The sequence below is a fragment of the Ahaetulla prasina genome, chromosome 1 (genome assembly GCF_028640845.1).
Source record: "Ahaetulla prasina isolate Xishuangbanna chromosome 1, ASM2864084v1, whole genome shotgun sequence".
NCBI lineage: Eukaryota > Metazoa > Chordata > Lepidosauria > Squamata > Colubridae > Ahaetulla > Ahaetulla prasina.
In genome coordinates, this window is record NC_080539.1 from 171,483,023 (window position 1) to 171,500,307 (window position 17,285).

The following is a 17,285-nucleotide window of genomic DNA, read 5'->3' on the forward strand; positions in this document are numbered from 1 at the left end:
TAGCTGTACTATTATAAGTATGTGTGCACACATTTGGGGCTTTGAGTCGATGTTGATACTTTGCAACTACTTGGAAAAGTCCCTGCAGTTTTCTTGGTCAGTTTTCTAAAATGGCTTGCCATTATCTTTTTCCTAGAGCTGAGGGAAAGTGATTGGGCCAAGATCACCCAGCAGCTGGCTTTGTGTCTAATTACTTGTTTACTTATATTTAGAAACTGCCCATCTTCCTCCCAGAGGGACTCTTAACCAATGGCTAATACGTAGACCATAACCAATACACAAAACTGGTTCTTTCACCGTCGTAATTATATTAATACAAGTAGTTGTATATTCCTGCATATATAATTTCAAGGTTTGACAATCCTGAGCTTTGAGCATTATTCATGAGGCATACTTTTCCCACAACACCGTATAATCAGGGAGAAACTGCAGTCAGTAGAAACTAAGCTTTGGAATTCGTTAGGTTAATGTGCTTAAACTAACACAAATATTATAGCACCAGGACTACAACCTGCTTTATGAAAAGGCAGCTAGACGAACAAGATCTGGGTCCTCAACACACCAATACACACCAGCAGGAAGAAACAGGCCCAACACCTGTTAAAGTTGCTAGATTTAGATTTCCAAGCCAGCACTACCCCACATCTAACTTTTTCACCTCCCATTTTCCTGATTTTTGCTTTCTATCAAAAACCAACTAATCCTATGACTTTTAGGTCCACCTAAAATTGGCCTAGATTCTTAACCTTTAAGAGCAGACGCCCAGCGGAGTCTTTCCCTGAAAAGTAATTGGTTGGTTTACTGTAGTTTAGCAATGAAATTTGTTTACTTTTTTTTTGTTTATTTATCGTTTGTTAAATTTTATTTGTCGCCTATCTCGTTGTGGGGTAGAGCAGACACCCAGTGGAGTCTTTCCCTCAAAAATAATTGGTATTTATTTATTTATTTATTTAAACTGTATGACTGTAACTTTGTTCCTTGTATCCTTACGATTTATATTGCTATTGATTGGTTCCTGATTGCTTATTTGTACCCTATGACTATTATTAAGTGTTATATTTTTGATTGGTTGGTTTGTTAAATTTTATTTGTCGCCTGTCTTCTTGTGGGGCTACTCTGGGTGATGATCAGCCCCTACGCTTCTCTTCCAGAAAAAAATGTACCTTTAGATCCGTTAAGAATTCTCCTGACAATGGGGCTGAAGGGGGAGGGAGGGAGGGAGAGGAAAGTTAATTTCAAAGTAAGCAGTCTTTTTGTACTGATTGAGAGAGAGAGAGAGTGAAAAGGGAGGCTTCTCCCTGCAGATTCCTCGCCCTACAAGTAGAGCAAGCCTTTTAAGATTCAATGTGAAAATATTTACAGGCGCGCGGAGCGCCCTGAACCAAGTCAGCTTTGCGCATTTTAAGTCCTTTAGCAAGCAGCCAGCCAGCCTGCCTCGAAGCGTTCCCGCCTTCTTCTCCGCCCTCCTTTTTAGCAGCTTCGCTAATTCCTCTCGAGTCACAGCTCGGTGCGCTCAGCAACAGCATGGGCTCTACGCCTTGCGATTTCAGTCAATTCACGTTTTGCCGTTTTCGCTCCCTGGGACTACGGAGAGAGTTTGCCTTTTAAGTGGTTGAGATTGTATGAAGTGATTTTAAAACAAAAAACAAAAAAACCACATCTCCTCGATCAGCCATCCGGACCAGTTGGATATCTTTCTATAGGTCTTTCTGAAGGAATCGGGGGGGTTGTTGTTGTTGTTGTTGCTCAGCTTTTTGAAGTTTGAAGTACCGAGGCGTTCCTAAGGGACTAGAAACCTGGTGTGTGTTTAAAGCAAATGGCTCACCCGAAAGGTCTCTCCAATGGACATCTACACTGTCGTCAGAAAAAAAATAATTTCTTAAAACACGGGATCCACAAAAAAAACGGCGTGGTTAAGGAAACTAAGGTAAGCGCTACATTCCAGGACCGGCTCCCCAACTTGCCTGCCTTTTGATTATTATTTTTTTTCGCCGTTATTTTAATGGAAACTTTTTAGATGTACCGTCTGTCCCTCTTTCCTGGCCTTAAAGAGTTTTTCAACCCGCGGGATGTGGTTGCCTAAAGCAAGCCGGGAAGAACTCATTCCCCTTTTTCTCATTCATTGCGGATAATTTAATGGTTCTCCCTTTCATCTTTCATCGTAAAACCTGTATAACATTATTAATTGCTCCTTAAAAAAACAAACTTCGAATCCTTTCTCATAAATGCCAGGTCAATTATGTGTTTTTTGGCACCGATTTGCAAATTCACCATCGGTCTGTGCAAGTGAGATGCTTTTGTAGGTTGTTTCAGGTACCAGCTCGCTTCTCTGCTCATCTCCGTTGTGAGTAAACTGATAGTATCTTCTTTATGTTGAGGTATTACTGGCGTCTTTCACTTATCTTCCTCAATTTCAACTTTTCACTGGTAGTCACACCTCTCAGTTGCTTCCTGACGGGTTTTTCAGGTGTCATCTTGACAAACAGGTCTTGGCAATGGTTGGAGAAGCAAGACTGTCTCAGTTTTGGGGGTTATTTTCTAATACAAGATGTGATTTTTGAAAGGTTTAGTTGGAGTGAGGAAAAAGGTGGAATGTGGTATCCTTGATCGCAGGTCAGTTAACTTATTAACTATTTTGATTATTGTAAACCGCTGTCATTGACCTTAAACTGGTGGTTTGATGCTCAGGGTTGGCGCACATCCTAATTCATAAATATGTAATACAAAATTATTTGCTTCCCCTCCTCTTGCTGCCCCAAATGATCCAAAGATGGGATCAGGTTTGAAGAGCGTGAATGCTAGTGATATAATGGCTAGTAAGCAGCTCTCTAGAAGTCCTCAGAAAAAAATCTTTCTCCTTAAAATGAGAGGTTGGACCAGAAACCTAGTGTGTCCACTGCTGAGTTGCAGTCCTTTCCTTTGAGGTAAAAAAAATAGCATTTCTTTACTTATCAGTCAATAGCTGAAGAGGCTAGAAATGAACTAGCCACTCAGGGGCTCTCTTACCTGAGGCGGAGTGTCCTTTCTTAAGTTAGTGGCTTGTTCCATCTTTCCTGACATTGCTAAATATGTCTGGTGAAATAACGGCTGCTGCTGACTAAATTGTTCAGACTTGACCTTGTACGTAAGTATTTCCTATCTTGATGATACCAAAATTTTACTATGACTTATTAAACAGATCCACACAGGGCCTGACCCAAGGAGTTTCTGTGAGTGGTAATTGCTTGGGGGTAAAAAAAGGGGAAGAATGATGGTATACCTTAGAGAAACAAGCATATAGTGTAATATAATACATAACATACTAAAGCGGTTATAGGAAGCAAAATAATATTTGATAAATTAATGTTTTGCAAATGCAAAGTAGTTTAGAGCAAATTCCTAATAGACTATTCCGATTTAGAGGTTTCGTCTTATAGTATTCCTAAAGAAATGGGTATTTCCCTAGTTCATCTGAAAGAATCAAACTGTCTTCTGGAAAAATAATGGAATTTTCTGTAAAAACAGTAATGCAGTTGGACTCAATAGTGTCTGTTTGTATAATAATATTTTGTTTCCTTTATTAGAGTTAACAGTTTCTTATATCACCTGAAATGTTTGTTATAAAAACCATCAATTTATTGTACATAATACTATGTAAATGTATCTATATTCAGTGTGCCATAAGTATATTCATGATTTAAATATGCATTAATGGAAAAATATTTTTACATATGCTGTTTAGAAGAAAGGAATCTGAAATTTATGTTGAAATATTTATAAATATTAAAGGTTTATATAAACTTATTTACCGACTAACTAGCCAAAGTTTACTTCAATAACTGCTGAATTTTTAAAAAATATTCAGGACATTTTAGTTTATTTATTTTTTTATTTATTAAATTTACAGTTAAATTGTTTAATTTAGTTACTGAGTTATTTTGAAAATATTGTTCTCAAATTATGTGTGTTAGTTGCCTAACTAGGGGGAAGAATACAGAAAGAATGAAAATTAAGGACTTCCCATAACCTAATAGTCATATGTTTAGGTTACTACTTAACCTTATCACATAAGGCAGCATTAGATCTTTAGTTGGTTTTTGTAAGTTCTAGACTGTCACTGTACAAACAAACTTATATGGTTGAAATTCTGAATGCTATTTAACTATTGTTAATGCTGGTTTTAAAAGAATTATAGTTTGCTGGAAATACAAACTCTTGTTCTTTGGTCACAACTGACAAAGGTGTCTTGGAGTTTCTTCAGTTACAGGTTAGGGTAACTCTCTCAGTGCATGTTCCCTGAAACTGGCTAGCCCAAATTTTGAACTTTCTACAGCAACAACAGTGTAGGTAACCATACAAATTACGTATTTACTAAATTTACAAAGTAATACTGGAATCTTGTCAAATCTTCATAGCAGCTTATAGTAAGATACCAGATAAAAAATTGTATGATAAATAATAATAGAATGCTATAGAGATGGGCCTGCCCATCTTCTAGAGGGAGTCTGTTCCGAGTGTTCCATACATTAGTTCCATGAAAGAAAAGAACTGTTTTCTGGCTTTAGACTTCCTCACCTAATGGATGTTAGGATACTATGAACCCCTTTTCCTGGGAGGATCACCTTGATAGAATTTAAATAGGTGATCCTGAAATTACCTAAATACAAAACTACAATGGCTTTTTTGTAAGTCATAACTAATACTTCGAATTGCACCTGGATGCTGGTAACCATTGCAGGACCCACAGTATAGTATAATATTGATCATGGCAAAGTAGCGTATGTTAACAAGTGATCTACTGTATTTTGGACTAACTATAGCTTCTAAATAGTCTTCAGAAGCAACTCTATGAAGGGCACATTATAATACTGTAATTGCATAGGTCACAAGGACTTGCATCACCATAGCTGAATCAACCTGCAAAAAAGAGGGCTGAAAACGGCTCACCTATAAGTCTTCCCAGCCACAAGCATCCATCCCACTGTCATGATGTTTTGAAAGTCTTTAAAAAAATGGCTGTTCTCCGAGGCTCCTAGAGTAAGGTGTTTGTGAAGCCCTGTTGTTAATCCTTGTGCGTTAGAGAAAGTATGTTTTTATTGCTTTCCTTTTATTCTTATTTTGTAGAATTATTATGAAACCAGGCATCTTCTAAATCTCATAAATCCAGCAAATAAATCTGCCTTTTGAACACTAGCTATCCATTCAACAAATGACAGAAACCAGAATGAGCAAACAGTAATTCCATCTTGCTAGGGTTCAACTTTAGCCTGTTTCCTCCTATCCAAAACTCAGCAGCTTGCAGGCACTAGGATAAGCTTTCAGCAACATCTCTAGTAGATCCAGGGTAGAAGTATAAAGCTGAATATCAACATATTGGTTGTATCATGCTCTAAACTGAAGGATGACATCTGAAAATGGTGTCAAAAAAATACTAAAGAACAAATGGTAAGGATTAGTCTCTCTGAGTCCCCAGTCTTTCTTCTCCCAGTACCACTTTCTACTGAAAGTGTCTACTGAGATAGGAATGGATCCACTTCAGAACACTGCACTGAATCCACAGAAGGATACCATGGTGGACAGTATCAGAATCTACAAATTGGTCACATAGGACAAGAAGGGGAACTTTCCCAACACGTTCCCATATCAGGGTCCCAATAAAGGCCATCCATTGGAGCAATCAATGTTGTTTCCATCCCATGTGCAGCTCAACATCATGACTGAAAAGGGACCATGTAATCTGCTTTCTCTCAAATTTTCTACAGTTGAATCTAAAAATGTTCACTCAAAAAGAAGTTTGTAAACTGGGCTGCAGTTATCAAACACTGCTGAGTATGAGGAAGGTTTCTTATTGAAGGTTAATAGCATCATCCTCTCCCAAGGGGGAAATCCCGATGGAAATCATGTTGTAGTATTAATGCAGTAAGATAAAGGAAGTTTTCAGATAAAAGTGCATTTTTTTATTATATTTTGTTTTGCCTCACCCATGAGGCGTTATTGGGAAGGAGACCTAAATACCATTGTCTTCTATCTGAAACTCAGTGTTTCCCTTCCATTGTATTTCTTCACCTCAGAAAATGTGTTAGACTTTTGTTTAGTAGAATTTGGTTAAAATTTGGTATAAAGCATGACTGTGGCTTAGCATTATGCATGAAAAATAGAATACCTTTTTGCAGCTTCTAGAAAGTGGTGCTTTTATGTTTTTTGAGCGATGTCAATTGACAAAATAGGTCCTAACCTTCATAAAAGCTTAGCACTCCCATTTCATAATTTAATCCTCTTTCTGAACCTATTTTATGTCTTGGCTGCACCTATGTTTGGATTAAGATCATCAACACCAAAACCTAATATGATAGAGGATAGGCCCTATATTATATTATAATCCATGACAAATTTCAAATGTGTTCATACAAATATTACATTAAATCTCATTATGCTTAGTTTAATGCTATGGATTATAGATAGTATGCTAAAATAATACATAGTTTGTTTGATTTTAGTTTAGCCATTGGACATATATGAATAAGGTGCGTCATAAATTCTCTTAATTTTCTGGGCTTCTCATATATGATGGATTACATCTGTAATCTTACCCACCCATTAGGGAAGGAATTCTATTCGATATTTGAAAGGACAAATGCAACTAGTGGCATTCCCTGAAAAGTCCCTTTAATCCATCACCAAGATAGGACAATATACTGGAGATTAAAATTGTTCACCAAACCTGTCAATTCATTATTTTATGAATTTCACAAAACAAAAAGAAGGTAGTTGATCTCCCCACTGTGTTTGCTATCTAGTAATTCCATTTGCCTGACTAAAATGTAATTTAAAGCAAATTAAAGTGTAGGTGCATAGGTTTTAGAAATCACATATCCTGTGTAGTACTGTTTCTTTTTAATCTTTTGTATTCAATCCTCCTCCAGTTATCAAATTAAAATTCATCAAAATAAAATTAACGGGGTGGGGGGTCATCTACAAAGTAATGACCATCAAGCTTGTATTTAGTGTTCAGATTCTTTTTTCCAATGTGTAAGACAGAGCATTTGCTGGTTGAGATTTGGAGTTGCCAGGTTTTTGACCATTCAGACACAAAGTCAAGGTCTTTTTGATAGTTTATATATTGTTAATAGTTTAACATCGTCAGCGAAGAGAACACAATTACCATATTATAAGTAATTGTGTTCTCTTCGCTGACGATGTTAACTATTCAACACTACCAACAATACAGCTACCCTTCAAAAAGACCTTGACTTTGTGTCAGAATGGTCAAAAACTTGGCAACTCCAAATCTCAACCAGTAAATGCTCTGTCTTACACATTGGAAAAAGAATCTCAACACTAAATACAAGCTTGATGGTCATTACCTTGTAGATGACCCCCACCCCATTAAAGACCTTGGAGTTTTCATATCAAATGATCTAAGTGCCAAAGCCCACTGCAACTACATCGCAAAAAAGGCTTTAAGAGTTGTAAACTTAATATTGCGTAGCTTCTTCTCCAGAAACACTGCACTACTAACCAGAGCATATAAAACATTCGCTAGACCAATTCTTGAATACAGCTCACCTGTCTGGAACCCATACCACATTTCGGACATTAATACAATTGAGCGTGTCCAGAAATATTTTACAAGAAGAGTTCTCCACTCCTCTGATTACATCAAAATACCTCATGCCACCAGCCTTGAAATCCTGGGTTTAGAAAATTTAGAACTCAGCCACCTTCGACATGACCTGAGTTTAACTCATAGAATCATCTGCTACAATGTCCTTCCTGTTGAAGACTACTTCAGCTTCAATCACAACAATACACGAGCACACAATAGATTTAAGCTTAATGTGAACTGCTCCAATCTTGATTGCAGAAAATATGACTTCAGTAACAGAGTTGTTAATGCCTGGAATGCACTACCTGACTCTGTGGTCTCTTCCCAAAATCCCCAAAGCTTTAACTAAAATTCAGCCTGTCCTCAATAGGGAATATTTAACTGCTTGATCAATTAACATCAGGTAACAGCATCCATTCAATCTTGAGCTAAGCAAATAACCTTTGTCAGTATGAGATCACCAGAAATCCCCAAACTACTGTAGATTAGAGTGTGAAATTGAAAAAAAAAATGCATACAAAAGCAGTGACAAATTACTTTATTGTATTATTGACAAGAAAGCAACATGGATATAATTGAGTTTGATTCAAATAGGATTTTACTTTAACTTCTTGATTGCTTGAATTTTTTATTCTATGTTCCTTTCAGCTTGTATGTTAGTAAGTATGTGAGTTAGTAAGTATGTTAAATAAATTATCAGAATTGAATGTAATATTCTGAGTATCCCAAATGAAGCAACACTGCAATGTTATACTATATGAAACACAGGAACTGAATATTTTCAGTTTGGATAGGATTTCTACAGGTGAATTTGCTTCTTGTCACATTTTATGAAATTATTTTATTATTTATTAGTGGATTATTATATTATTTATTTAAGAAAATGTATATGGCTATCCAACGCACTCTCAGTGACTCTGGGCAGCTTACGAAGCTAGAAACCCAACATATAAACAATAGCAAAAAATAACCCCTCACTCCCCTGGTGACAGAAATCAATCAATCAAATAAGCCAGTTGATGCATTCCACCCCACTTTGGGATTTATAGTTTTTGTTACTGCAGATGTCACTCAATGTAAGTGATAGTGAGCATATGCAAAATAGTTAACTTTGTTCCTATCTGTCTGTCTGTCTATCTATCTATCTATCTATCTATCTATCTATCTATCTATCTATCTATCTATCTATCTATCTATCTATCTATCTATGGCAATCACAGGCGCTTGATCCTGCATGATGTAATCCATGCAAATAAACAAACAATTTTTAATGGTTTATGTAGCTAATGGACCTCTAGTTATTCAACCAAGTCTCTCTCTGAAATTGCAGGTAATACATAATGTTCCATACCACAGCCATTAATCTTACAAATATATAGAATTTTATATGCAGCTGCATCGTTAGCCATTTCAAACCCCTCCAATCCATACATGCAGCAGACTGACATCCACCATGAAGATGTAGCACGACCACGAACGCAAAGCCAAACAATAGCAATGCAGCCCAGCAGCTCAAATCCCCCTGCATCTCAGACCAACCTGAGCACAAGCAAGCCCCCCCCAAACAGAACACCCCCATCCAATCAGAGCACAGCCAACCCCACCATCCAATCAGAGCACAGCCAAACCCCCAACCAATCAGAACACACCTCCACCCAATCAGAACACAGCCAAGCTCCCAACCAATCAGTTCAAACCCCCATTAGCAGTTAAAAGGAAGAAACAGCTGCCATCACACATTTCTAGAAGCACTAAGCTGTAAACACCTAGCCTGATGATGACGAATGGGATTTCGTCGAAATGTCACCAAGACACTTCCAATTTTACGTGGGAGAAAACCCGAATAACCAAAGACCTACACACACACACACACACACACACACACACACACACACACATATATATATATAAAATAAAATAATGTCCCCATCTGCAGAGCCAAATCCTGCAGTAACCATATTTTTTCTTTGCTGCATATCTCTTTGTATATCATCTATCTTAGTATCACTTTATTCAGAGGTGCACTTTATGCAGGGTTTGTCTACCCATGTATCTGTATGCTTTTCAATTTGAGAAGTGAATATTCCATCAACTTCCCAGTATAAGGCCTCCAAAGATGAGATTATGATTTCGTTTGATCACACAGCACTCTACTTCCATAGACCTCAGAACTAGAGAAAGAATCCATGGCACCAGAATTTCACAACCTACCTAACCTAACCAAATACACTAAGATCAAACTGCTCAGAATCACCTCAGCAACCTCTGTCTTACAACCTACTTTTAGTTTCATGGATAAATATGCCAACAAAATAGAGAAACATCCATGAGATCACCACTCTCAGCATCATAGCAGATACTGTAATGCAGCATCTAGAAACCATAGCCTTCCGTCAGATAAAACCAAAAGTATGGCTCTGGTATCTGGATGACACCTTTGTCATAATAAAAGGAACAGTTAGAGAAGACACATGAAGCAATCAACAGCATCTTCAAAGTAATACAATTCAGAAGAGAAAAAGAAAACAACACACTGCCCCTTTCTGAATATCCTCATCAGCAAATTAGAAACACAAGTCTATCAAAAACCAGGCACACTAACTAAATATTCCATCAGCAAACAAAGAACCCAACTTCCTGCAAAAGGAGCTATATAAGAACATTACACAAATTTACTGCAACAACCCGGAGCATCAAAAAAAGGAAACAGACTGCCTATACAATATCTTCCAACAAAGTGGATATCCATGCAACTTTATCAAAAAGTGCCTGATGCTCGACCCACTACAGCGCAACCAACACAAGCAGAGTATAACACTGCCATACATGAAAAATATCACAGAAACAGTCAAGAGACTATTACAACACAATGCCATCATCAGAGCACACAAACCAACTAAAGTCACCCAAAACATCTTATGTGCAGTAAATCAAAAAATCCAGTAGCCCAAGTAGAAAAAAGACAGGACTAATATACAACATATAATATAGAGACTGTTAACAGCCATTATTTATGACAGGCAGAAATCTAGCAGACTACATCCATGAACATCAACTAGCAATCAGAAGACACGATGATGAAACTCCTTAATTTCATAACACATAGACAACCATAGTTTAAACTGGGAAACTGTGAGCATCCTAGACCAAGCTAAATCCAAAATGTTAGGGGATTCCTGGAGACTTGGTATGCAGACAAACCAGACCAACAACTCTTAATGGAGACAGTTATGTTCTTCTGAGTTTTAACAGTGTACTGGACAACCTAATTGTGCCTAATTAGGACATTGTTTTAGAGTTATTTCTTTGCCTAAAGAGAAAAATAATGACCAAGCATGGGCAAAAAAGCAATGGACGTGGAAGTGACTTCCAACTTCCTGCCAGCTTCCCCATTGAACTTCCTTGTGGGAATTTGACAGGAAACATTGAAAATCTTCCTTCCCAGGTAAGTGGGTGCTGCTAGATGGGGGAAGGGAGTGAGGGATTATGAAATTGGATGGCAAACTGCCATGGAATGTTGAAAATCTATGTTCTTCTGTGGTATTCAGTTTTATAGTACAGTGTGATCAGTATGATCAGTACTATACCACAGCATTCACCATTACTAAGATCAGTGTGGATTAGAAGGAGCATGGATACTTCAATGAAAGACAATACCAATTGAGTTGCTTAATAGTAAGAGATGTAGAGTGCTGTCTTCATTACTTTCCCTTGGGAAAGGATCAAAAGTCCATTCGATCTGTAACTTCGGTTCTGACAATAATATTCTGTCTTCTGCTCAAAGAGATTAAGTCAGGAGAATTCCAACCAACTTTGCTTTTCTGCCTGGCCTGCCAACAGTTGGTAAGGCTTTAATCCTTCTCATGAAACCTTGCCCTATTTCTCAGTTTCCTCCCACTCCTTGTCATTCACAGAGGAGAAGAAAAATTCTAAGATGGATATTACAATTTTTCTTCATGTGGTTTTAAATTAGTTTTCGTTTTAAGAACTTCTTGAAGCTGATAGGGCTATTTTGAGTTTGGTTACTACTGAGGAAGAGAGGACTAAAAACACATTGCAATTACAAAATTGTACTGCAATGAGATAAGATAAGATAAGCTTGATGAGTGTTAAAGGAAGCTATTTTAGAGCCATACATTTGGAGGAAAGCATTTGGGGAGAAAGCATTTGGACAGTAAAGGACCAAAATGGCAGGGACCTAAAAGAGGCAAAAGAGATTAAGAAGAGGTGGCAAAATTACACGGAAGAACTATAAAAAAAGAGCTTAATGTCCCTAATAACCACAGTGGGATGGTCACTGACTTTGAGCCAGACATCTTAGAATGTGAAGTCAAATGGGCCTTAGGAAAACTGAGCAATAACAAAGCTAGTAGAGGGGACAGTATTCCAGCTGAGCTATTCAAAATCTTAAAAGACAATGCAGTAAAAGTGCTACACTCAATTTGCCAGCAAATTTGGAAAACTCAACAGTGGCCACAGGATTGGAAAAGGTCAGTTTATATACCAATTCCAAAAAAGGCAATGCCAAAGAATGTTCAAACTATCGCCCCATTGCACTCATTTCATATGCTAGTAAAGTTATGTGCAAACTCCTACAAGCTAGGCTCCAGCAGTATGTGGTTTGAGAACTATCAGAAGTACAGGCAGGATTTTGAAGAGGCAGAGGAACTAGAGATCAAATTGCTAACATACGCTGGATCATGGAGAAAGGTAGGAAGTTCTAGAAAAACATCTACTTTTGCTTCATTGACTATGCTAAAGCCTTTGATTGTGTGGCTCACAACAAATTGCGGCAAGTTCTTGAAGAGATGGGAGTACCAGATCATCTTATTTGTCTCTTGAGAAATCTATATGCGGGTCAAAAAGCAAAAGTGAGAACTGGATACAGAACCACTGATTGATTCAAAATTGGGAAAGGAGTCCGGCAACTCTGTATACTGTTACCCTGCATATTTAACTTATATGCAGAGCACATCATGAGAAAGGCAGGGCTAAATGAATCAGAAGTTGGAGTTAAGATTGCCGGGAGAAATATCAACAACCTCAGATATACAGCTGATACTACTCTAATAGCAGAAAGTGAAGAGGAACTAAACAACTTCTTGATGAGGGTGAAGAAGGAGAATGCAAAAGTTGGCTTAAAACTCAACATTAAGAAAACCAAGATCATGGCATCTGGTCCTCTCAATTCCGGGCAAATAGATGGGGAAGAAATGGAGGTAGTGACAGATTTTATTTTCCTGGGCTCCAAGATCACTGCAGATGGGGACTACAGTTAAGAAATTAAAAGACGCTTGCTCCTGGGGAGGAAAGCTATGGCAAATCTAGACAGCATACTAAAAAGCAGAGACATCACCCTGCCAACAAAAGTGCGTATAGTCAAGGCTATGGTTTTCCCAGTTGCAATATATGGCTGTGAAAGCTGGACAATAAGAAAGGCTGAGCGCAAAAGAATTGAGGCCTTTGAACTCTGGTGCTGGAGAAGACTCCTGCGAGTCCCTTGGACTGCAAGGTGAACAAACTGATCAGCCCTAGAGGAGATCAACCCTGACTGCTTTTTAGAAGGCCAGATCCTGAAGATGAAACTCAAATACTTTGGCCACCTAATGAGAAGGAAAGATTCACTGGAGAAGAGCCTAATGCTTGGAAAGATTGAGGGCAAAAGAAGAAGGGGGCAGCAGAGAACGAGGTGGCTGGATGGAATCACTGAAGCAGTAGGTGTGAGCTTAAATGGACTCCAGGGGATGATAGAGGACAGGAAGGCCTGGAGGAATGTTGTCCATGGGGTTGCGATGGGTCGGGCATGACCTCACAACTAACAACAACAAATTTGGGGAGAAGCCCAAATGTGTGTGATGAGGTGAGTTTCTGAGGGAAGTCTTCTGAGACAAATCTTTCTCTTTCCTATGATTGGATATTTTATATTTGCCTTGTACATTTCTTTTAATGTTTGAAGTTATGAAAGTCAACTCTAAGTGGTATGAATGAAATCTGTCGAAAGTGTGATGTGGTCACATCTTCAGAAGAGTAATGAATTGTCTTCATCTCTTTTGAATTCTGATCACACCTTTTGTTGGCATTGAGGATTCCAGTTTGGTTGCTCAGAGTCAGTTCAGAGTTTACGGTGAAATAAATCCATCACTCCTGCCAAGGTAATATAGACTATAATGAATTTTGCTGAAAAACGCCTCCAGCACAAAAAACTCAACCGAATATGATAGATGGGTCCCTTTTATGTTTTCCATTGGATGACTTTGAGACTTCCATATGAAATAGTTATATAATTCCTCCACATGAGTTGTCCCATTCTTTCTTGAAGGATGAAAAAGTCTGCTGTCCTTCTGCATAAAATCCAACTTGCTTTCCATGGTCAGGAAAGCAACAAATTACACATGCTGATGTAATTGCACTAGCATTTATTTCTGTACCTAAGCACTATAGTTTCTTTATATTCCATACTACATAAGGCCATATTACACAATATACATTTTGTATATTGTCATTACAAATTGCTAATACATTTAACTTTACTGCTTTTCTTTCACTTAATCACAGGATCTTCTTGTTTTAGACCACACTCACCTAGTTCTAAAAGCAAAGTTTATCAATGTATGAATAGAGGGAGGGGAGGGGGTTTGATTTTTTTTAATCTGCTTGTTTAGGGCTGAATGTGTCTGGCCCAAGGGTTACCAAGATAACTTCCATGTCTCAAAGAGGTCTAGATCCATAGTCTTATTGGTCATTGAGCCTTGATATGGATCAGTGACATATTTTGGGCACTATTTTCTCATAAGGACAATGCTTGTACAATAAAATGTGTCATTTGTGACAACCTGCTTCCACTAGCCTGGCTTTGTTTTTTGTTTTAGAGGCTTTTCTCTTTGCTTTTTATAACAAATGTAACATTGCCTTAGTTCCTTAATATATTTTCCTTTCTGTATCATCTTTATCATTTTTTGTATCATACCTGTTAAATTATATACTTGTGAGTTAATCTATGGTATATCTTTTAAGTACTTCTATAAATTATGTTACTGTTGGATCCTTATCTGAAATCCTTAAATGCATGCTATTTAATCAGATAACCATTTGAATTGAAAGTGATTGCAATGTAATCAAGACATTGACCAGTCTAACTATGACTGTTATGTGTGGTAATACCATGAGTTGGTGTCTATCATGCAATGAAATGGGAGAATCCAAATTTTAGATAATAATCTAATCATAGGGGCATTGAAGAATCCATGTCTGTGTTTCCAAAGTACAAAAGTAGTTTCATTCATCTCCAACAAGCTATCTTTAAGTTCATAAAGATATTAAATGAGCTGCTAAGGAAGAATCTGATGCTATCTAGTAATATTGAGCCCCAAAATGATTTTCCATTGTTTATAATTAAGGAAAGCATCGCCTCTTAAAATAATAATATTTGCCAGCTATGTCTGTTAGCCGGTTGCTTGGATACTATTAGGAGAATCTTCCCTGCTGAACTTTCCAAGTTTTTTAGAGGTTGGATGCACTGCAGAATTCTTTTGGAGATGGTATGAAGAAGGACAGTTGGAAAAAGAAAAGGCAGAGTTCATTGGGGCAAAAACCAAATTTTCTTGTATGATGTTGGCTGGAAGCTAAACTTTTTAGATACTGTTGATAGGATTCCCATGCAGCTTTCCTTAATAATTACTGGCTTCTTATATTGAAGAGTGTATCTTGTTGTGCCCAGCTGCATACATAGGTGGTATAAATCATAATAGCTTTAGAAATATTTACCCAGAAGATCTGTCAACCACATTTTACTGCAAGGTATCATTGATGTGTTTGTAATGGTATGTTAACTGTCAGCTGCAGTTACCTGTCATTCTTTCAGTTTGAAGAAGTTGAATTAGATCGATCCTTGGACTTTGTTGTAGTTCACATCACAGTATGAATGTATATGGTTTCCTTGCTTCATTTAATTAATATGATGCAGGAGAGCACTAGAATTCATAATTAGAACTCTTGCCAACTTAACAACTTAAGGCCCTAGGTTTTTAGTTCATTTATTATTATAGACTTCTGGGAACCATGTTTATGTAATTATATTCATAAAGCAAGATTGAAAAAATTATAGACATTCCTAAACATAGTTGCAAGATTGCATTTATCATGAATTTATGATGAGTTGCTTTATCTATGAATAGGGTGCCTTAGGATTTTAGATGTTCGCTTGTTTTTTCTCTGAAACATTTGTTTGCTTGACTTGTGACTATTTATCAAGGTTACCTAAAATCATTGTAGCCAGGATATTTCCAAAATAGATAATTATTCATTGAATAAAGGTGTAACAATTCTCAAAATTCTGAAGCTATGGGAAGTCAGGAATCGATGGTACGATTCCCAGAGAGATTGAGAAAAAAATAAACATCTTTTGCCTGTTGCTCCAACCCTTGAATTGTGGCAACCATGTGTCTTACTTGCTAGCTTGCAGATATTGTAGTTAAATGCTAGCGAATAATACGATCTCTCATATATGACTCACTTGTGGATGAGAAGGCCCACTCAGTGTGTGTACAACTGAGATCTGAGTTGAAAAGCAACAGTAAATGGTACGTGTTTTCTCTTGGTTCTCAGAAGAAAACTCTGAATTGGGAAAGAATGCTTATAATCTAGATGTAGAGTATAGAGGGTGGCCTTGACAAACTTATGGAAGATCTATTAACAAGGCAATGATCAGACAAAAGCTGCTTGAGTCTATGCCAAGAAAGAGATTTACAAAAACACCTCAGACACCATCCCTCCCAATTCACATGAAGAGGGAGAGGTGGAATAGTAATTCAGAATTGCAAATTCTGTTATTGTAGCTGTTTTTATAAAAGTACCATTAGGCTCATAGGGTGTCTGTTTCTTAGTTTGGTCTTCCTTTATTATTCTCCATGAAGGTGGGACCAGCAGTGAGGAATGGGTTAACTGTAATGGGTTTGAATTTGCAAACTGTTAAGCTCTTCCTCTTCCTCTTGCTTCCCAGCTTTCAGACTCAGTCTGATCCAGATAGACGTGCTTTTCTGAGCCAAACCATTCCGATGTTGTTTGCTAGCAATTACCTTCTTGTCTGGCTCCCAGTTGCTGGTTGAGCCAGCATCCTTTCCAGCATGAAAGGTGATCCAGTTTGACCCCACTGAAGGCTGCTCGGCAGCAGATCCATCAGACGGAGCCCCCAGCCTTGCTGGTTGAGCACCCCCTTTGCTAGCGTGAAGGGCAATTCAGCCCGACACTGCTGACAGCCGCCGGATGGTGTGTGCAGTGCAGGGGCCCCAAACGAGCTGGTCGACCCCTTGCCATTCCCAGTGTGAATGGTGATCTAGCCGGAGCCCGCTGAAGGCTAAGTGGCAATGAAGTGACTGCAACGGGGCTCCCGGGCTTACCCCAATTGCCAAGCCTTGCATTTGGGGATCGGAGGCTTCCACCCCATTTGACCAGAGGAGAAGGACAGTGGTCTGTGGCTGCGCTCACAAGCGTGTTTCTGTGGTGCTAGCCCGCCAGGTGGCTTTCCCTTGCATCACGCTTGCCAGGACAATCAAAAGGAGAGAAAACCGGTAAGACCGCGCCATCGTACTAGCGGCTGCCAATTGTCTCTACCAGGACACTGGCCACATGGTCTGGCTGGCCGGCCATGATTGAGTTACTTCCCCAGGATCACCATGGGGATTCGCGGGGCGGAGTACCCACC

The 17,285-nt window shown here is 38.3% G+C and overlaps 1 protein-coding gene across 2 annotated transcripts in view; it reads left to right on the top strand.

Moving 5' to 3' along the window:
* The first annotated feature begins 1,509 nt into the window (after nucleotides 1-1,509).
* The window catches only part of SPTLC3 (serine palmitoyltransferase long chain base subunit 3), a 125,245-nt gene continuing 109,469 nt past the window's right edge, over nucleotides 1,510-17,285 (top strand). Inside the window, exon 1 of one of the 2 annotated variants that reach the window (XM_058181639.1) lies at nucleotides 1,510-1,927. In XM_058181639.1, the coding sequence (XP_058037622.1) occupies nucleotides 1,817-1,927 (111 nt within the window). In that variant the 5' untranslated portion in view covers nucleotides 1,510-1,816. Of the gene's footprint in view, nucleotides 1,928-2,508; nucleotides 2,614-17,285 lie in introns of those variants that run through there. The other variant, XM_058181650.1, reaches the window with a different exon arrangement.